General features: G+C 35.2%; 1 protein-coding gene across 1 annotated transcript; it reads right to left on the bottom strand.

Moving 5' to 3' along the window:
* Positions 1-8,581: 8,581 nt before the first annotated feature.
* LOC121325551 (transmembrane protein 271-like) lies at positions 8,582-9,367 on the bottom strand. Its single transcript, XM_041268258.1, has one exon. It carries the CDS (start codon positions 9,365-9,367, stop codon positions 8,582-8,584), a length of 786 nt encoding a protein of 261 aa, XP_041124192.1.
* Positions 9,368-16,379: the final 7,012 nt, after the last annotated feature.

Consider the following 16,379-nt stretch of genomic DNA (forward strand, 5'->3'; position numbering starts at 1 on the left):
ATAATGTGGAGAATAATTGGAAGGGAGATTCAGTCAATAGTAAAGTTTGCCCTGTGCCAAACTGTGGTACAAAAGTTATTCATTTGCCATGGCATCTAAGACTGTCATAAATGGGAGAAAGAAAGAGCATGAACTGCCTTACAGCAATGTCAGTTACGGAAACCATACAGCTTTTTAAAAGTGAAGCAGCCTAATGATAACAAGAAGAATGATTACCACCATCCCAGACCATGTCCTATTGAAGGTTGTTTATCAGTAGTGAAGAGGTTGCCTGCTCATTTAAGTAAATGTCACATGATTGACAAAAAGTGTTGTTCAAAAACCTGCTGAGTATTGTTAAGAGTAGAAGCCAAAGAAGAAAAGAAGGAGGTTTGAATAACATAGAAGATAAATATGAAGTTGAGACTGTAAGCTGTGGCCCATCCAGGGAGCCCACACAGGAAATGGATTCATACATTGAAATACTAGTTAGAAATGAGAAGCATGAAGACTATGACATTGATGAGGGTGAAGATGAAGAAACTTTTGAGGAGGACAATGATGGTGAAGAATCTGAGGAAGATATATAAGATCAAGATAAAGAAGACAATAACATGGCTGATGAAAATGAAGGACCTCTGGGTCAAAATACAGAGGAGGTAGATTTAGTATTTCTTGATTTTGAGAAATGGTTACAATCTGCAGATGGTGGCATGAAGAATGTTAAGTCTGCAACACAACATGCTTTTCAGGTCAAACCCATTCATCTGGTAATTGATGGAGAAAACAAAAGATTATCATCAGTCTTAAACAAAAAACTGCTACGGGATGTATTTCTGAACAAATATGTGATGAAGAAGAAATTCTTACCAGGAACAATCAAATCATATCTTGCAAGTATGAAACACAGTCCATCCCAAGAAAGCAACAGGTCCAGTATATGAATGATTGTGTTGCACAATGGCTCTCATCCTATTGAACAGAATCAACTAAAAGAGGACTGGTAAAGATGGATGAGGACTTGAAAAAACTCATCACCCCAGACAAAGTGGCAGTGTTTGAAAAGAGTCAGCCAGCCTTGATGACTGTCAAACTATTTCGTGCCATGTCCAATGCTGCAGCTACATCTGTCTCTCATGGTGATTACGTCTTAATGCGGGACTTCCTTTTAACACAGATTGCCATTGGTAATGCAAACAGGTCTGGGTACTTGCAAATATGACAATGGGTCAGTTTATGAATAATCACCAAGTTGTTGACCATTTTATCATCTCAGTAACTCAGCACTGCTTATACCCAGGGCCCTACCAAGGTTATTCTTGATCATGCTCTCTTCAGTTGGTTATCCATCTTTGTCAAAGAAGTTCGCATACAGATTACCAAGGAAAAAGATGATCAAACAAGCCCTGTGTTTTTAACATGGAATGGTGAAAAGCTGCTGAGTGGACATATCCCAAGGGCAGTTCAGTCAGCTTGGAAGAAAGCTGGACTGGGGGAAGACATCACATGTACACTTGTCAGAAAAACTGCAGTTTCAGCCATACACCAAAAGCACCCCAACATGAAAGCAAACTTGGCAGATTTAATGTGCCAGAGATGAAACTGCTAGTAAGTGCTACAGGTTGGTGGAGAGGGAGCACACATCAGTGGCAGCTGCAAAGCAGTTGTCAGAAGTCATGAGAGATGAGAAAGCCAAGCCAGTCAAGTCAGCCATCCACATCCCAGGATAAACAGGAGGCGACGCCAGCTCAGTTGCCTGGGAAGTTTATTTGGACTGATCTTCTGCACTTTGAAGAAGAGGTGAAATCCCAGACAATCAGTCTTGATTTGGTAGAAGAAAGATCAACACTAGTGACCTACTACCAAACATTGATGCAAGAAAGCTATATGACAAATTAAGAGGAGAATTGCGGTATTACCCTAAAGATAGTCAGAAAGGAGGGCAAGGTGAGGGTGCTGTCCAGTTTCCAAGAGAATCAGAGACACTCCATGACTGTGTCAGCAGGTTATTAGGTGAAGAAAGCTGTACTTCATATATAGTTCCACCATCCTCCAGAAACAGTACTGTTAAAGGGCTCTTCCTCCCTAGTGAATCTATAAGATCTACAAGATTTCACCAAGAAAGCTCTAGGCTGCAGTCCTGAGGGTATGGCAATTTTGAACAAATTCAACATCAACCAGATTTTAACAAGACTGAAGTATGAATGTCGAAAACTTCAACTTAAGAAATAATTTCTTAAAAGCATTTTCATGATTGTTGTAATACCATCTATCTAATTTTTTTTTTCAGTTATTTTGAATTGAGAGATACATATCTTTTCTTTGCATTGAGTTTGTGTTTAGCATTACCTTGCATTTAGACAGTTTACAAAAACAAAGAGAGGCCTCTTTAATAAATGCAATTAAACTAATTATCTGGAAATGTCAATGTAAATAATGTTGTTGTGATATGTTGAATAAATATATTAAAATCTTTAAAAGTGTTTTGTTCAGTCATTTGTTTTCCAGGAACAACTTTCTCCTTGTAGTAATAGAATTGTCTCCTGTTTTAGTCCATTTTCTAGAGGTGTTCAGACTGTTATTTCTATTTTTTGTCCTCCACAATAGTAAGCATGTATATCATGCCACATGGATCCTGCTACCAACTCTGGATGAAGATGTTTATACAATTTGTTGACTGAGCAAATGTTGTCAAAGTGATTTGAAGATTAAATCACTATTTTCAAGATCTCATTTTCATTCAAAAATAAACATTGAGAAGTGAAGACGCATCTTAGATCATGTTGCAAACCAAGAACCTACCAGCAGACTTAATTGTGGTGAACAACGTGGAGATTAAATTAAAAAAAAAAAAAAAAAAAAAAAAAAAAAAAATCACGACTGGAGTATATGTCTGCATAATTTTGGTTACACAGCTTGAGAAAAAAAGAGCTATTAAAAAAAATAGAAAAAGCCTTGCAAATAACATTAAAAACATCGGTACAAAAGTCCCCTATATGTTACAAATATGACCTTTTAGTATGTTACAAATGATCCCTATTTCATGTTACCAATGTTCCCTATGCAAGTTACAACTGTTCCCTACATGTTACAAATATTCCCTATGCAAGTTTCAAATGTTCCCTACATGTTACTAATGTTCCCTATGCAAATTACAAATGTTCCCTACATGTTACTAATGTTCCCTAAGAAATGTTACGAAAGGGCCCTTGCATCCATCCTTCTATCTATCTATCTATCTGCCACCCCCTTATTTAGCACTCATGCTGACACAACATTTTCTCAGGTGTCTGTTTTTCTGATTTAATATAAATTACATATTTTTCCCTAGATTTAACCACCAAAATCTTCACATTTAGATAAATACATAAATGGTAACAAACACATTCTTACAAGTTTTCAAAATTGTACTTTCAGAATGTATAAATGTTGAAAACGTGTAAATTTAACATTTAAAACCAGTCATAAAAATATTTTTTTAAACTTAGGAATCAACAGTTAGCTGACACTTAAATCTGGGTTTCCACAAATAAATCAGTGAAATATATATATATATATATATATATATATATATATATATATATATATATATATATATATATATATACACACACACACTTGCGATTCAAGTTGTGTATCTTCAGCATTTAAATCTGAACAAATAAATCTGGGTTTTCACAAATTATTTTGCCAGCTATCGCTCAAGCTAAATGAGTCCATTGAAGCATTCGATTTGGCAATGTCTCCGCTTCCCCGCCTACTCTGCATACAATGCCAAAAAAAATGTACACATTTAGAAAGAGTTTGTTAACATGTATTTATTAAGCTAAATCAGGTTTTTTTTTCACTGTTCACAGCAGTTCCACTGACACACCACTTCAAACATCATTTACCCAGTTCTACAAGTCCTAGAGTGATCGTCAATGGCTCATTTGAAAGGTAATAACTTGGACTAATTACCTGTCATTTATGTATTTATTTAACATTTTGGCCAGGGTGCCCTCGGCTCACCGCGCACCAGCGACCCCTGTAGTCTGGCTGGGCGCCTTTTCGTCTTTGCCATCCCAAGTCAGTGCAGTGGTAGAGCTGAGCCTAAAAATAACTGGATATTCTAAATGGAGAGATGATGATGAAAAAAAACAATTGACGACTACTAAATTAAAATAAATAAATAAATAAATAAATAAATAAATAAGAATAATAATAAACTGCAGTCGCTGTTTAAAATATACCCCGATCAATTCAAAAAAGCAACACAGGCACTATAAACAACACACAACTTTCAGAATTGCGGAAGTTTTTTATAATCAATTAGCAAATCAGAAACTTAAAAAAAATTTAGTATTACTTACTACAAGTCATTAATGACACCATCGGGGAACATTTGCTATAAAGACACAAACACAATATCACAAAAATCATTCATTTAAAAAAATTCAAAAGAAATTCACAGTTGTGCCATTAAAAGAGATGAAACTTTGATTTATTTAGTTGAAAGAAGGAAACATGGCCAACAATATTTTGTTCACAGCACTGCCATTTTATGCCCTCCTTGCCGTGTTTGTTTACCGTCTTTTTAAAAGATCTCCAGTGCTAGTGTTATTCTGCCATCCTTTGAGAATCATTGGTGAGGTCATACCTCACTTGCCTCGGCTGACGAGCTGACTCTGCCAGTAACTCAAACTGAGAACTTATCTGGAACATCAGCATCCTCTTTTGGCAGAGTTGAAGCAGCAGACATCTTAGATGGAATGTGTTCAGATACAGATATTGTATTTGTTTTGTCATATTTCTTTGTTAATTAAAAATATATATTTAATGGCAGTATCTATTTATGTTTTCTTTTCTTTTTCTTTTTTTTTAATTCTCACACTGCTCTGAACAACTACAACTAAAGTTAATTTAAAAATGCTTGGTAAACTCCAAGCTCCCTCTTGTTAGGAGTAAATTATATTTAAATAGAATTTTAGCTAGTTTCCAAATTAGTTAAGTGAAGTCAAGCACTTGTAACAAATTGTTCCCCAGCATTGTGTTTTGCGGAATTTTGCACTTGTTGGCAGTGGTGCTTGCATAATTATTCATAATTCCTCCTCCAGAGCTGAGGAAAAAAACATTTGCGATTATTAAAATGTGCATGTTTTTTTTTTTTTTTGTCCTGCAACTTTTTCTCAGGGAAGAATTGAGGGGGAAACTCCATGCCTGCCCATTACAAAACTTGCATCTCTTGAATATCTGGTCCATATATTTTATTTGTTATCACTAAGTAAAGCAAACCGGTTCATGTAATGGAATTGGGTGGATTGGCAGGGTCAGCCCGAAAGGAAGTCCAGATCAAGTGATGCCCTTAGTCTGAGCTACATAAAGTATGAAAACCCAATGTAGAGAAAATCTTTGCCAAAGTGTAAACAGACTGTCACCACCTAATACATAAAAGTGATAAGAAATGATAAGCTATTTGCAGGATTTCAGTAAGTATAAATCAGCACCGAAGACAAAATTAAAGATGTTCAAAAGTCATTTAAATATATATTTTGACATGTCCCGGATTATGTTATGATTTATGCAAACACTGAGTGGTTATGTTGCTTCATTATCAAATTACCATAATGTTTATTGTAAATCGTTTTCTCTTTACTTTGCATGGAACTTATTTTGAGCTTTGCTGAAGCTCTAAGCCTCCAAGTAAAGGGAGATTGTTATTTTCTCCTCAATATCAGGTGCTGTAAAATTGGTCTTAATTTTCATAACACCACCATTCAAATAAAATAAAATAAAAACTTCCTGCAGTTTAATTTACAATCCAACACCATTGAGATCAATTGAATATACCCCATTGTGTTTTAACCAAGACATACATGTATACCACTCTATAAACATTTCCTATAGAACTGAATTAACTTTCATCCACGAACAGTCAACCGTGGCAAAATGATTAACCTTACCACCCTACCCACTGTCTCTCTGAGCTGATAGTGAAGGAGGTAACATTGTACCCTACACTCAAGTTTTCCTTGATGCTCATTGGACTAAACCAAGACGAAGAACAGGCATTTTGAATACCAAGCACAAAATAAAAACTGCAATAGTAATGTATTGCATGTTTTGTAACAGCAAACCTTTTAATAAATATACCGCACAGAAAATGCATACACACTAGTCTTCAGAGCAGGAGTCAAAAAGACTGTATTGTCAGTTGAATGAATGATCCAAAAATAGTTTATAGTGTTTTGAGAACACCATTGATGATTATTTTTTTTATTTCATTCAATTTTAAAGTGACCTAACTATTAAGGGGCACTTATCAGGGCTAAAGTGAATACATCATAAAACATAGTCACAATTTTTATGCTGGCCTTAAAGTGTAATTCGAATTCATTAAAACGGGAAAGGATTGACAGCTTCAGCAGTGTTTGATTTCACAAAATTAAATTGCATTGGAAAGAGCTGAAAGCATGCGGATTGAAATCATACGGACGTTACACAGATGAAACTGCCACAGTTGTATTATTATCATTATTATTTTGTTAAAGCAGGTCCACCTAGATAATTCTAAGCACTAATAAAAACTTTGGTTTTATGATAGTTAACCTTCAGCAGAACACAGACCCCAACAGGATACAATGGTTTTGTTTTGTTTTTTTAGCAAGTTTGTTATATTTGTGTACTTGTGAAATACAATTCTGATACAAAACTGTAAGTCCGTTTCAAACAATAATGTCGCCTTGGGGTGTGAATGCAACCCATATTGATAGACGAAGTACAGTATTGAAAACACTGTCAACATTTGTAGTTTTATTTAAATACACACAAGATTGATGCAAATTAAAAAGAGATTGGATTGCTTTTAATATATATATATATATCTATATATATATATATATATATATATATATATATATATATAAAGATGCATATTTGTGTTATCAGTACGTCGTCTACAATGTATGGATAGGTCACAATAGTCAAGACAGCAGATCTAACAAAGATAGTTAGTGGGTGCTCCAGTGGCAAATCTACCACTTATCCCTCCAGAACATCTCAGTCACCTTTCAGACTCGCCCTGGCTGCCCATAGGCCCCATACCTTACTGACAGAACAGTATTTAAGTTATTTAATTTCCAGGTGTTCTGTTGAGGGTTGAAAAGACAGGCAAGAACATAAGTACAGTCTTTATCTCTCCATTTTCAAAGAGTTTTTTTTTTTTCTTAAAAAGCAGAACTGAACCTCACACTGGGTTTATCCAGTAACTTCTCCACCAAAAAAAAAAAAGTATCCTTCATTTGGTCATTTTTTCAGGATTTGAGAATGTCACCTTCCACAGTATATGGACGGGCACAGTTTTTTTTTATGTTTTTTTTTTTGTTTGTTTGTTTTCAGGTGTGTTCCTTTTGCAAACATTAGATCAGGGTTAAAAGTTTAAAAACTAAGGTGCAAATACATTTGTATATAAATATTTTCTCAATACGTTTTAATGTATTTAGTATTTCATTGCACATTTTTACAAAACAAATGTACATATTATAAAAGTGCACAGAATAACTCATATAGCACAACACTTCTTTAACTCAGATTAATCTGGTAATTAAGATGGAAAAGAATTGTCTTCAATAGTGTAGGGCAGGCTATAGTTTCAATACCTTCAAAGGACATACTGAATTGTATTAAATTCAGTACTACTGCATCAGTATTGGATCTAAATCAACAGGGTTCTGAGGACCTTAATTAGTTAGAATTAAAATGTATAAGATTCAAGGACTTTTTGTTAGTCTATTATGCTAAAAAAAAAATTTGCAATCAAATACAACATTTTTGAGAAATGTTGTATTAAACCAAATATTTAAAAAATGACTGTAATAGAAAGTCTATACCGTTTTGATAAACAATTAAATTATAATAAGCAATACATAATTGTCAAATATTGAAAAATTGGTGATTCAGATTTTTGCAGACATTTTGTGTAATATTTCCAGGTAAATAATTATAAATGAGAAAAAGTAATTTGTAAAATAAGTTAGTATTCCTTCCCAATACACTTTGTGCTTCTTGATTTTCAAGTTAGTACTTTAAAACCATACATTTTATCTGTTCTATAGGGCTACCTTGCCAAAATTTCAAGTGAGAATAAACAGCATTTTTTTGTACAGTAACCATCACTTCAAAAGGTTAGACATTTTATGAATCTCTATAATCTACATAAACAAATTGTCCAGGGATATTTAGAATTAAAGTATGAATAAAGAGAGTAGACCCATACTTGATATGTCCCATTTGCAGTAAGTAAATATGCTGTGCAGTTCAAATAAATTATATTTACTTCTAAAGTATTTCTTACTGCTGTAGATGAAATTGTCTTTTTTCTATGTATTTGGTATACCCACAATTTGCTCCAAAATACAACATTCAACAGTCATATACATGTTTACCATTCAGTCTACCTAGCCGATCAACTGCAGCATTTTAAGTTGAGAGAAAAATAACATGACTTAAGCAAATTGTGTGAACATTACCACTTCTAGAGGCAAGAGGTCCAAATCTCTTGGAGAGCTACTGATTGTCACTGCAGATTAGACTCAATTTTCAATTCTTCTTTTGCTATTTGTTGCTAGTTTCCTTCGAAATAAATCTCTTGGTATGCGGGGGGCAGCTCGTTTGGAAGTGGGTAAGAAAAGGGGTATGAACGGTTTAGCTCTGGATCTGATGGCGAATAGCCGGGTAACTCAATAGAGGGGTGGCCTCTACATTGTACCTCTACCCCTGTTTCGTCAAAAACTTGAAAAACTCCCAAATTTATATAAGAAACAGGTTGGAATGGAAACTCCCCCATTGAAAAGTCCTGCTCTTCATTGAAAAGTATAGCCCCGACGCTTTGTCTCTGAGACGAGTGTCTCCCTCTGTAGAACTCAGCTGATTTGTACCTCTTCATGATTATCAAGTTTATAAGCCCAAGTAGGCACTCTAAGGTGTTAAGGATAGCAGATATAACCAGGCTCCTTTGGTAATCCTTTAGTTTGTCACAGATTGGGTTTGGCGAGTTCAAACAGTAATGGGAATGCTTCCCATCCACCAGGGACACTGTATCTCCATCTATAACTGCTCCCGAGAAGGCAGTAAGGACTCCCAGCATAAACACCAAGACACCCAGCAGGAAGAAATTCTGACTCCTCGGTTTTCCTTTGCAGCAAACCAAGGCAGTTCCGAGCAGCACCTGCCCAAGGCAGATAAGCAGTCCCGAATAAAAAGCCCCGGCCGCGGCGCCCAGGTGAAAATCCCCTTTCACTTCTGTTCCCAGCAAGAAGCATTTGATTCCGACTGCAACAGTACTCACGGCACAGGCGAAGAGGAGACAGCTGGATACGATGGCAAACAGTCCTTTCCCATTCAACTTCATTATATTCCTCCTCTACCTCTCCCGTTTCCCTTCCCTGCTTCATCCTCTTTTGTCCTCATCAGCTTTACTTTGAGATCTGTCAGATTGTGACATGATTCGCAGATGATTACTCTTCAAAAAGAGGATCTCTGTAGCTGCTCTCTCTCTCCCTTCCCGCTACTTTACAAATTGATTAATTATTGATGGGAATAACCGGCTGTGTCTGCAGAAAGAGCTCCATAAATCAAGCCTAATGTTCATGGTTAATCCCATGATATCCACCCCCCATTCAAACATTTATGAAAGCAACTACATCGTGAAAATTAATTTAAAAGTGGGATTGTACAAGCCCCTCCAATTGTTCCATTCTTTCTAATGTAGGATAATGTTCTAGATCGATTGTTTTCTGCTGTATAAAATACTGCAGGAGAGCATTAATCTGCTCTGGGAGTAACATAAAAGGTTTATATTGCACAGACTGAATTTGGGTGAAATTCTCTACTAAAATGAATCAATACCGGTACGCAGGGTCTTTGTAAATTGCTTTCGTATTTTCTTATGTCGTAGCACTTGTGCGCCGTCAATGATAAGAGCCCACATTATCAATATTCCAGTTTGAAAAGTTGAAACCTTCAACGCTCTCCTTGCCTCTCTAGAGCTAACGTTTATTGCATATCATCAGCTATATATGCAAATATAACAGCCGTTTAAAGGCATGGTGCATGTATTTAAAAAACATTTTAAAACAATCCAAAGGCCGTTTTTGTTCTTTGCGATGTTTACAATATGTTCTTATTTGTTTGTAAATCAGCCAAGTTTATAATACATTAATAAATTCGCCTTTTTGAGACCATGCTATAGAGATTTAATTATAATACTGAAGTAAGCATGAATAGCCTTTTTTTAACCAAATACATTTTAAACAGATCTTGTACTGTATAAGGTATATATTAGAATCCTTACCTTTGAGTAGCCAGTACTGTAGTAGAAAAGGATACCATAATCACAGTTTATATGGTTGTTTCTCTATCACTGTCCTTTAGCACCTGAAGACCCATGGTATCAAATCAGGGCCAGATTTGACAAGAGATCCATGCAAACACCATTTATTTCCTACATATTGCTAATTGTGGTCTCCTGCAATATTGTTCCAGTCATATTGCAGCCTTGAGAAAACATAAATAATCTGTACAGTCTTGGATACTGAAGCACCTGCCAATCGAGCATGTGCTAACTCTGTATGGACCCTTACACATCAAATGTCTTGAAATTTCTTATACATTTTTTATGGACCCATTGTCCTCCATTACTATATAATCAAATGCATACTTCATTTCAGATTGTATCTTTAACTCTGGTTGCTCAGAATAACTTTTTAAATACTGTACAATAATGTTAACAATTTAGTTGAGTAATATTCCAGGAGACCTGTCTTGCATTTATAAGAAACATTGCCTTTGATTTCCAATGCACAGCAGAAATTAATTGATACAAATCTCAGAAATTAATTGATACAAATCCTTGGCAATGCAGGGCTATTTACAGTGATGTTTCATGTGCATAGTGATATGTACAGGACACAGTCTATACTGTTTGCAAACACAAAAATGCACCACCATGAATTTAGCAAATTCACAAAGTAAGGAAAGACAAAGCAAAGCAATTAGCATAGTCCCAATAATAACTTGAATATGCCTGTGGAGGGCAACGCCTGTACATGTACACCCAGAAATGGTTAATTCTATACAAATCTCATCTCTATTGTAAAAACCACAATTAGTCTCGCCTGTTCTGTTCTGGGAAAGAGGCATTGTTCTGCCAACTCTCTAATTCTGGTTGCTCAGAATACGTCTGCCTGCCTGATGTTTCGGCTTCAAAAAGTTGGCAAGTTGTCCTACTCTGAGCTATGCTTACACTGTGTTAGTTCCACCTCATGTTGACAGTCTTGCATCCACCCATACTGTATAGTATCTTAATTATTTAAATTAAGTCTCTCACTTTTTTTTTAATTTAATTTTTTTTTTTTTTTTTTTTTTTTTTTTTTAATATGGGCCAAAAATAATTCATGCTGTAAATGATTCAATTAATTTTTTCTTTGCTTTGTCTTTTGCAGCCAGAGCCACCTAGAGGCCTGTAGAACTTTCTGTGGTTCCAAAACGGGAAGTCCATTAATTATGAAAATATCATTTATACCCAATATCTGCTGCAAGCAAACAGTAGCAGTAGTCTGGGTATTTGAATCAAAGTGCAACACACAGTAAGGACAAGCAAGTTTCGAGGAAGAGGATGCTTCAGACTGTGCAGCTAAAACAACCCTTGGGGAATGTAAACAAACACCTCTATTATGTTTAGAATAGAATAGAATGCACGGAAGGCTAACATATGGAACAATGTATTGAACTGACACAAAGAAAATATATTTCAGGTAAAGTTGAACATGAATGATAAAAAAAAAAAATGACTTCCTCTGGAAATGTTGTATTCAGTCTTTTGTGCATATTTGTTACTTGTGCAGACAGATACACAGCCTGAACTCCTTGAGGTGTCTCTGTGCTTAGATGGTTTCTGAATTACAGAAACACTGCCAGGAAACCCTATTGAACTTTAAAGATTACATGATTACATGTAGAGGTGATTTGACCTAGAGGAGCGTGAACCACCATGGAGCATGTCTTACCAATGACATGTAGATGTGTAGTTTAGCTACCAGCAAACCATAACTGGGAAAGAGAATTAGCACTTTTGACAGGATTTCCACTATAAATCTTATAGCTTAGCAGTAAGATGAGCTGAAATCTAAATTGTATTTGATTAGTAATTGTCTGAAAAAAGGTCAAAAATCAGGTGAGAATACATTGCATGCTTATGGAAAGCATAATGCTTGATGGGTTCCCATTCATCTGCCTGTACAATAGACATTTCTTTTTTACATTGATTTGGTATATTGTCTGCAATACTGCAGGCTGATGCTGACCTTTCAAATAGCAATATTGAAATGTAATGCTAGGCACAATACTTTTATAACTGATCAAATTAAAAAGGTCTCATACATATGATTGTTTGTAATTGTATATGTTGGCAGTTGTTGTATCCTCGTCTGGTTCTACAAGTACCAAAACAGTTCACAAATATTTTGCAATACAAAAATTACAATAAAAAAAAAACAAACAAACAGGTAGAAGAGAAAATAAACTTGCGTGCAGTAGCCATTTCTTTCTGAGAGTCAAGACTCATCTAGTGAACATGGAAGGGTGTCCGTTCTTTTATGATTCTTGTGAATTCCAATGAAATCCTTATGAGTCCCATTCAATTTGAAATGTGCATTACTAGCTGAGGGACAATCTAAATTACAGTTACTTACATTTTATTATTTATTGCTTTTTGTTTTTATTTTGCCACATGGGCAACCTATATACTGTAAGCTGTTGCACCGATCTGCAAGGTACCGCATACCACTCAAATGCATAGGTAAATATAGGTATGTAGCATGTTTAATAATTGTATACTTTTATAGAAAAATAAATGCAACCATTAAATTGTTGCTGAGACTAAAATGCCTATAGACCAACTTTATGAATAAGAAAAAAGCTCAAAGTAACAACAACCCCAGCCACCAGATAGTATGTTTTATGCATAACTTTCACTGTCCTGGGTGTCTAATATCCTTTTACAGGAAGTATCTCGAGCTGCTTCTTTCAACAGGGCTTTACAACGCTACAAACTATTATTATGTGAATTATATTTATTGAATGGAGCGCTGCTTTAATTGTATGACAAAGGAAGGTTACACTTTTCCTTACGTTATTAATTAATACAGTATACAACTGGTCCTTGATATGTTATACATTCCTGTAACTGATCTCTGTTCTCATACACTATACCATTTTCTAAACTTTAAATAGTGTACATGTTGGGTTCTGACTTGCGTCATGTTCATAGTGGTTTTGTGATTAACTTAAAAGCATTAAAAGCATTTTTTTAAAGCTTAGTTCTGTAACTTCTGTCTATTCAACACATGAATGAATGAGCCACTTTGCTGTTGGAAGTGGGATTATGTTTGGTATGGCTCTGGGTGCTTTTTTGCCATGCTAGATTTCATCATGTTTAGATACATATTGTGGCAAAGTGCCCACCCCTGTGTGTATTTTGTGTTCTATGTTGTGTGTTAATGTTGGTGTATGTCATTGGTACACGGGATATAAACGGCTCTGTGTAACACAAGTGTTTAAAATGTATACTTGTATTTAGGCACAAGGATTGCACAGCACTTCACGTGCAAGTAAAAAGTAATAATATGTGAGCACGGGGAATTGCACTTTATTAATTTACGTGCAGTTGTACCGTGACTCCAATTGAATGATTGATTAGCAATCGAGTCTCGGTACAGCTGCATAAAAGCAGCATGTTTTCACTTACTCGGGGTTGAGTGTTCGGTGAGTGGAGAATGGGATTGGAGACGGAGGTAATAATACAAATAATAACGTAAAGTAAAATAGAAGCTCACCGTGTTGTTTAGTGTTAGTCCATTTTGTTTGTCTGTTTATTTTGGCTACCAGTGCCGTGTCCTGTGTTTTTGTTTGTCTTACAACTGTTTATTTTCTGACTGTCTGTTCATTTATTAAATGCTGTGCGAGACCATTTGCTCAGCTCCACCAAACTCCACCTCTCTGTCGTTTATTTCCTGGTTCCTGTTTCTGGTCTGACATCCCCCACTCCGGCCGTCTTTGTGACAATATTTAAAAAGGATCCTTTTTAAGCTTTAAAATAAACTCTAGTTTGGTGGTCCTGAGGCGTCATCCCTCCCAGTAAAAACTTCAATTCTAGGTGTCGTAATTATAATTTAATGATCTTCAGCCCTGTGTGATCCCATAGCTGAATGTAGAACTGAGATGACCTGGAAGCACAGTAAATGAATTGAGTGTCACTGCATTCATTGGCAAGCTAATGTTTTAATAATAAAGCCCAGGGTGACTGGATTCATCTGAGCAGCTCGATGGCATGTAATTAGCAGCATAACGAGCACTAGAAAATTCATCCGTCCTTTCTAAAAAGGTTGTACACATTTACTATTATTCTTTATTGTTTTTATTACTATATCACTGGTTTACTGTATTTGGTATTGACAATAAGCCAGTACCATTTTATTGTGCTTAATTGCAAAGGGAGCATCCTTAAAAACAAATAAATAAATAAATGACACTACCAGAAATGTTTTTTCTAAAATCCATTAAAAGGAACCGAAGAGAAAAGTAAGTTACTTGGTGTCACCTGTGAGAAAAGATCAGTTAACAGAAACTCAAAGAGATGTGGTAAGCCAAATGTGTTTGTCTATTTATTTATTAATTTCTTAATTGATTCTAAAATTACTTTAAAAAAAAAAAGTTGATTTATTATTTTAATTTTTTTATGTTCAAGGCCATTATGGAAAATCTTTTTTGAAATCTGTGTGTCTGTTTTCTGTTAATTGTTATGAGATCAGATTTCATTGATACTGTCTGCAGTCTGATGACAACAACAGCGTCTATTACAGAAATTGTAACCCCGTAAACTAAAAGCTTCAATTTGATGTGGCAAGGTGTCAGCAGCATGTAGCAAAGCAAAGTGCTCTGGAAGAGTGCAATTAACCAGTATAAATTCACAATTATAAAAGGTTATTTTATACTTTAAGTTATTTTGGGTAGTACACTATTATTATTATGGCATCCCAGTGGGATTTTGCAAACTTCTCTGTAAGGGTTTGTTATCATTTTAAATATGACACTACTGTATAAGCAAATACAATAGCTGTTTATAAATCATATATGACACAGATTTCTGTCAGTTGTTCATTTCAAAACACCTGTCAGGTGAGAATGAAAAAAGTGATTAAAAATGGACTGGAAATGGCATGCTTCCTCAAGCATGCAGTATTAAAGGCTTTCCGCTAGCCTTGAAGCAAAGTGATGGCTCCTGCTGCTGTTCATCAATATTCTGCCTCAGTTCTGTGGCTTAAAGAGCGAATTGATAGGAGTGCAATAATACTGTTATTTACACATGTGTTTTATGTGCTCTTTTCCCCCACTTCTACATTTTAGCTGCACATCAGTGCTATTTGGAAAAAAGTCTTTGTTCTGTATCCTCTTATACAGAGATGAGACTTCAAAGGACATAAATAACTCTTGTTTCAAAAAAAAGTTTCTAGAAGTTACTATTGCACAGGGACTATTGTGTTTGTAACTGATTTTATTGCCTGCAGCCCACATCACCACTGTCACCTGGAAAATGTAAGCATGTTCGCAGGGATAGTCTTGAATCTGTCCAAAGAGAAATTCTTGGGAGACGCATTCATGGTTTCAGTTCATTCAGCCCTTGTGCTGGCTGTTATCCACATATGTTGTCAGCAAGCGGTCTTGAAATTCCATAACCAGAAATGTATCATATCAATTTACTATCCATAGCAATTTTGTGACCTCAAATGCATTTTCTTCTTGAATGTCAGTTTTAAGAAAAAAATGTTGCATTATTAAAATCAACAAATTAAAATATATAAATGGAGGCTTGTTACTTATAGAGGTTAGAGTACACATTTTTACTGTAGGTTTCACTGATACAGAGATCAAGCATTTACTTGCCTTTTGAAAATTTTTATTGTTGAATAAACAAACACTCTGAAGCTAAATAGCCTTCTTGTTCGTGGCTGTCCTATCACAGAAAACACTTAATACTGCTTAGTTTAAATGGAGCCAAAACACCATTCATTCATTCTGCAGTGTGTCAATGGTTTTCAACATGCAGATTATGGTATTATTATAGGTTACTGCAAATGGTATTTACAGTATAATTGTAAATCTCGAAAAACTACTCACTTCTAAATCTTTTGTAGTCATCTCTGTATTACTTTAGTATAAATACATGTTAATTTGGATTCATATGTTGTTTTTTTCTGACTTTATGTGAAAGAAAAGACACACATTTGCCAGTTTTCCCATTGGAAATAGTGATATTTTGAAATATCACTGTCTTGGTCACAAAAGCAAAGTTTGTGGGGAATAAT

This window comes from Polyodon spathula, chromosome 1 (assembly GCF_017654505.1).
Source record: "Polyodon spathula isolate WHYD16114869_AA chromosome 1, ASM1765450v1, whole genome shotgun sequence".
Classification (NCBI taxonomy): domain Eukaryota; kingdom Metazoa; phylum Chordata; class Actinopteri; order Acipenseriformes; family Polyodontidae; genus Polyodon; species Polyodon spathula.

Excerpts from the sequence above, each read along its gene's own strand:
- LOC121325551 (XM_041268258.1), bottom strand. The coding sequence starts at position 9,367 with ATGAAGTTGAATGGGAAAGGACTGTTTGCCATCGTATCCAGCTGTCTC.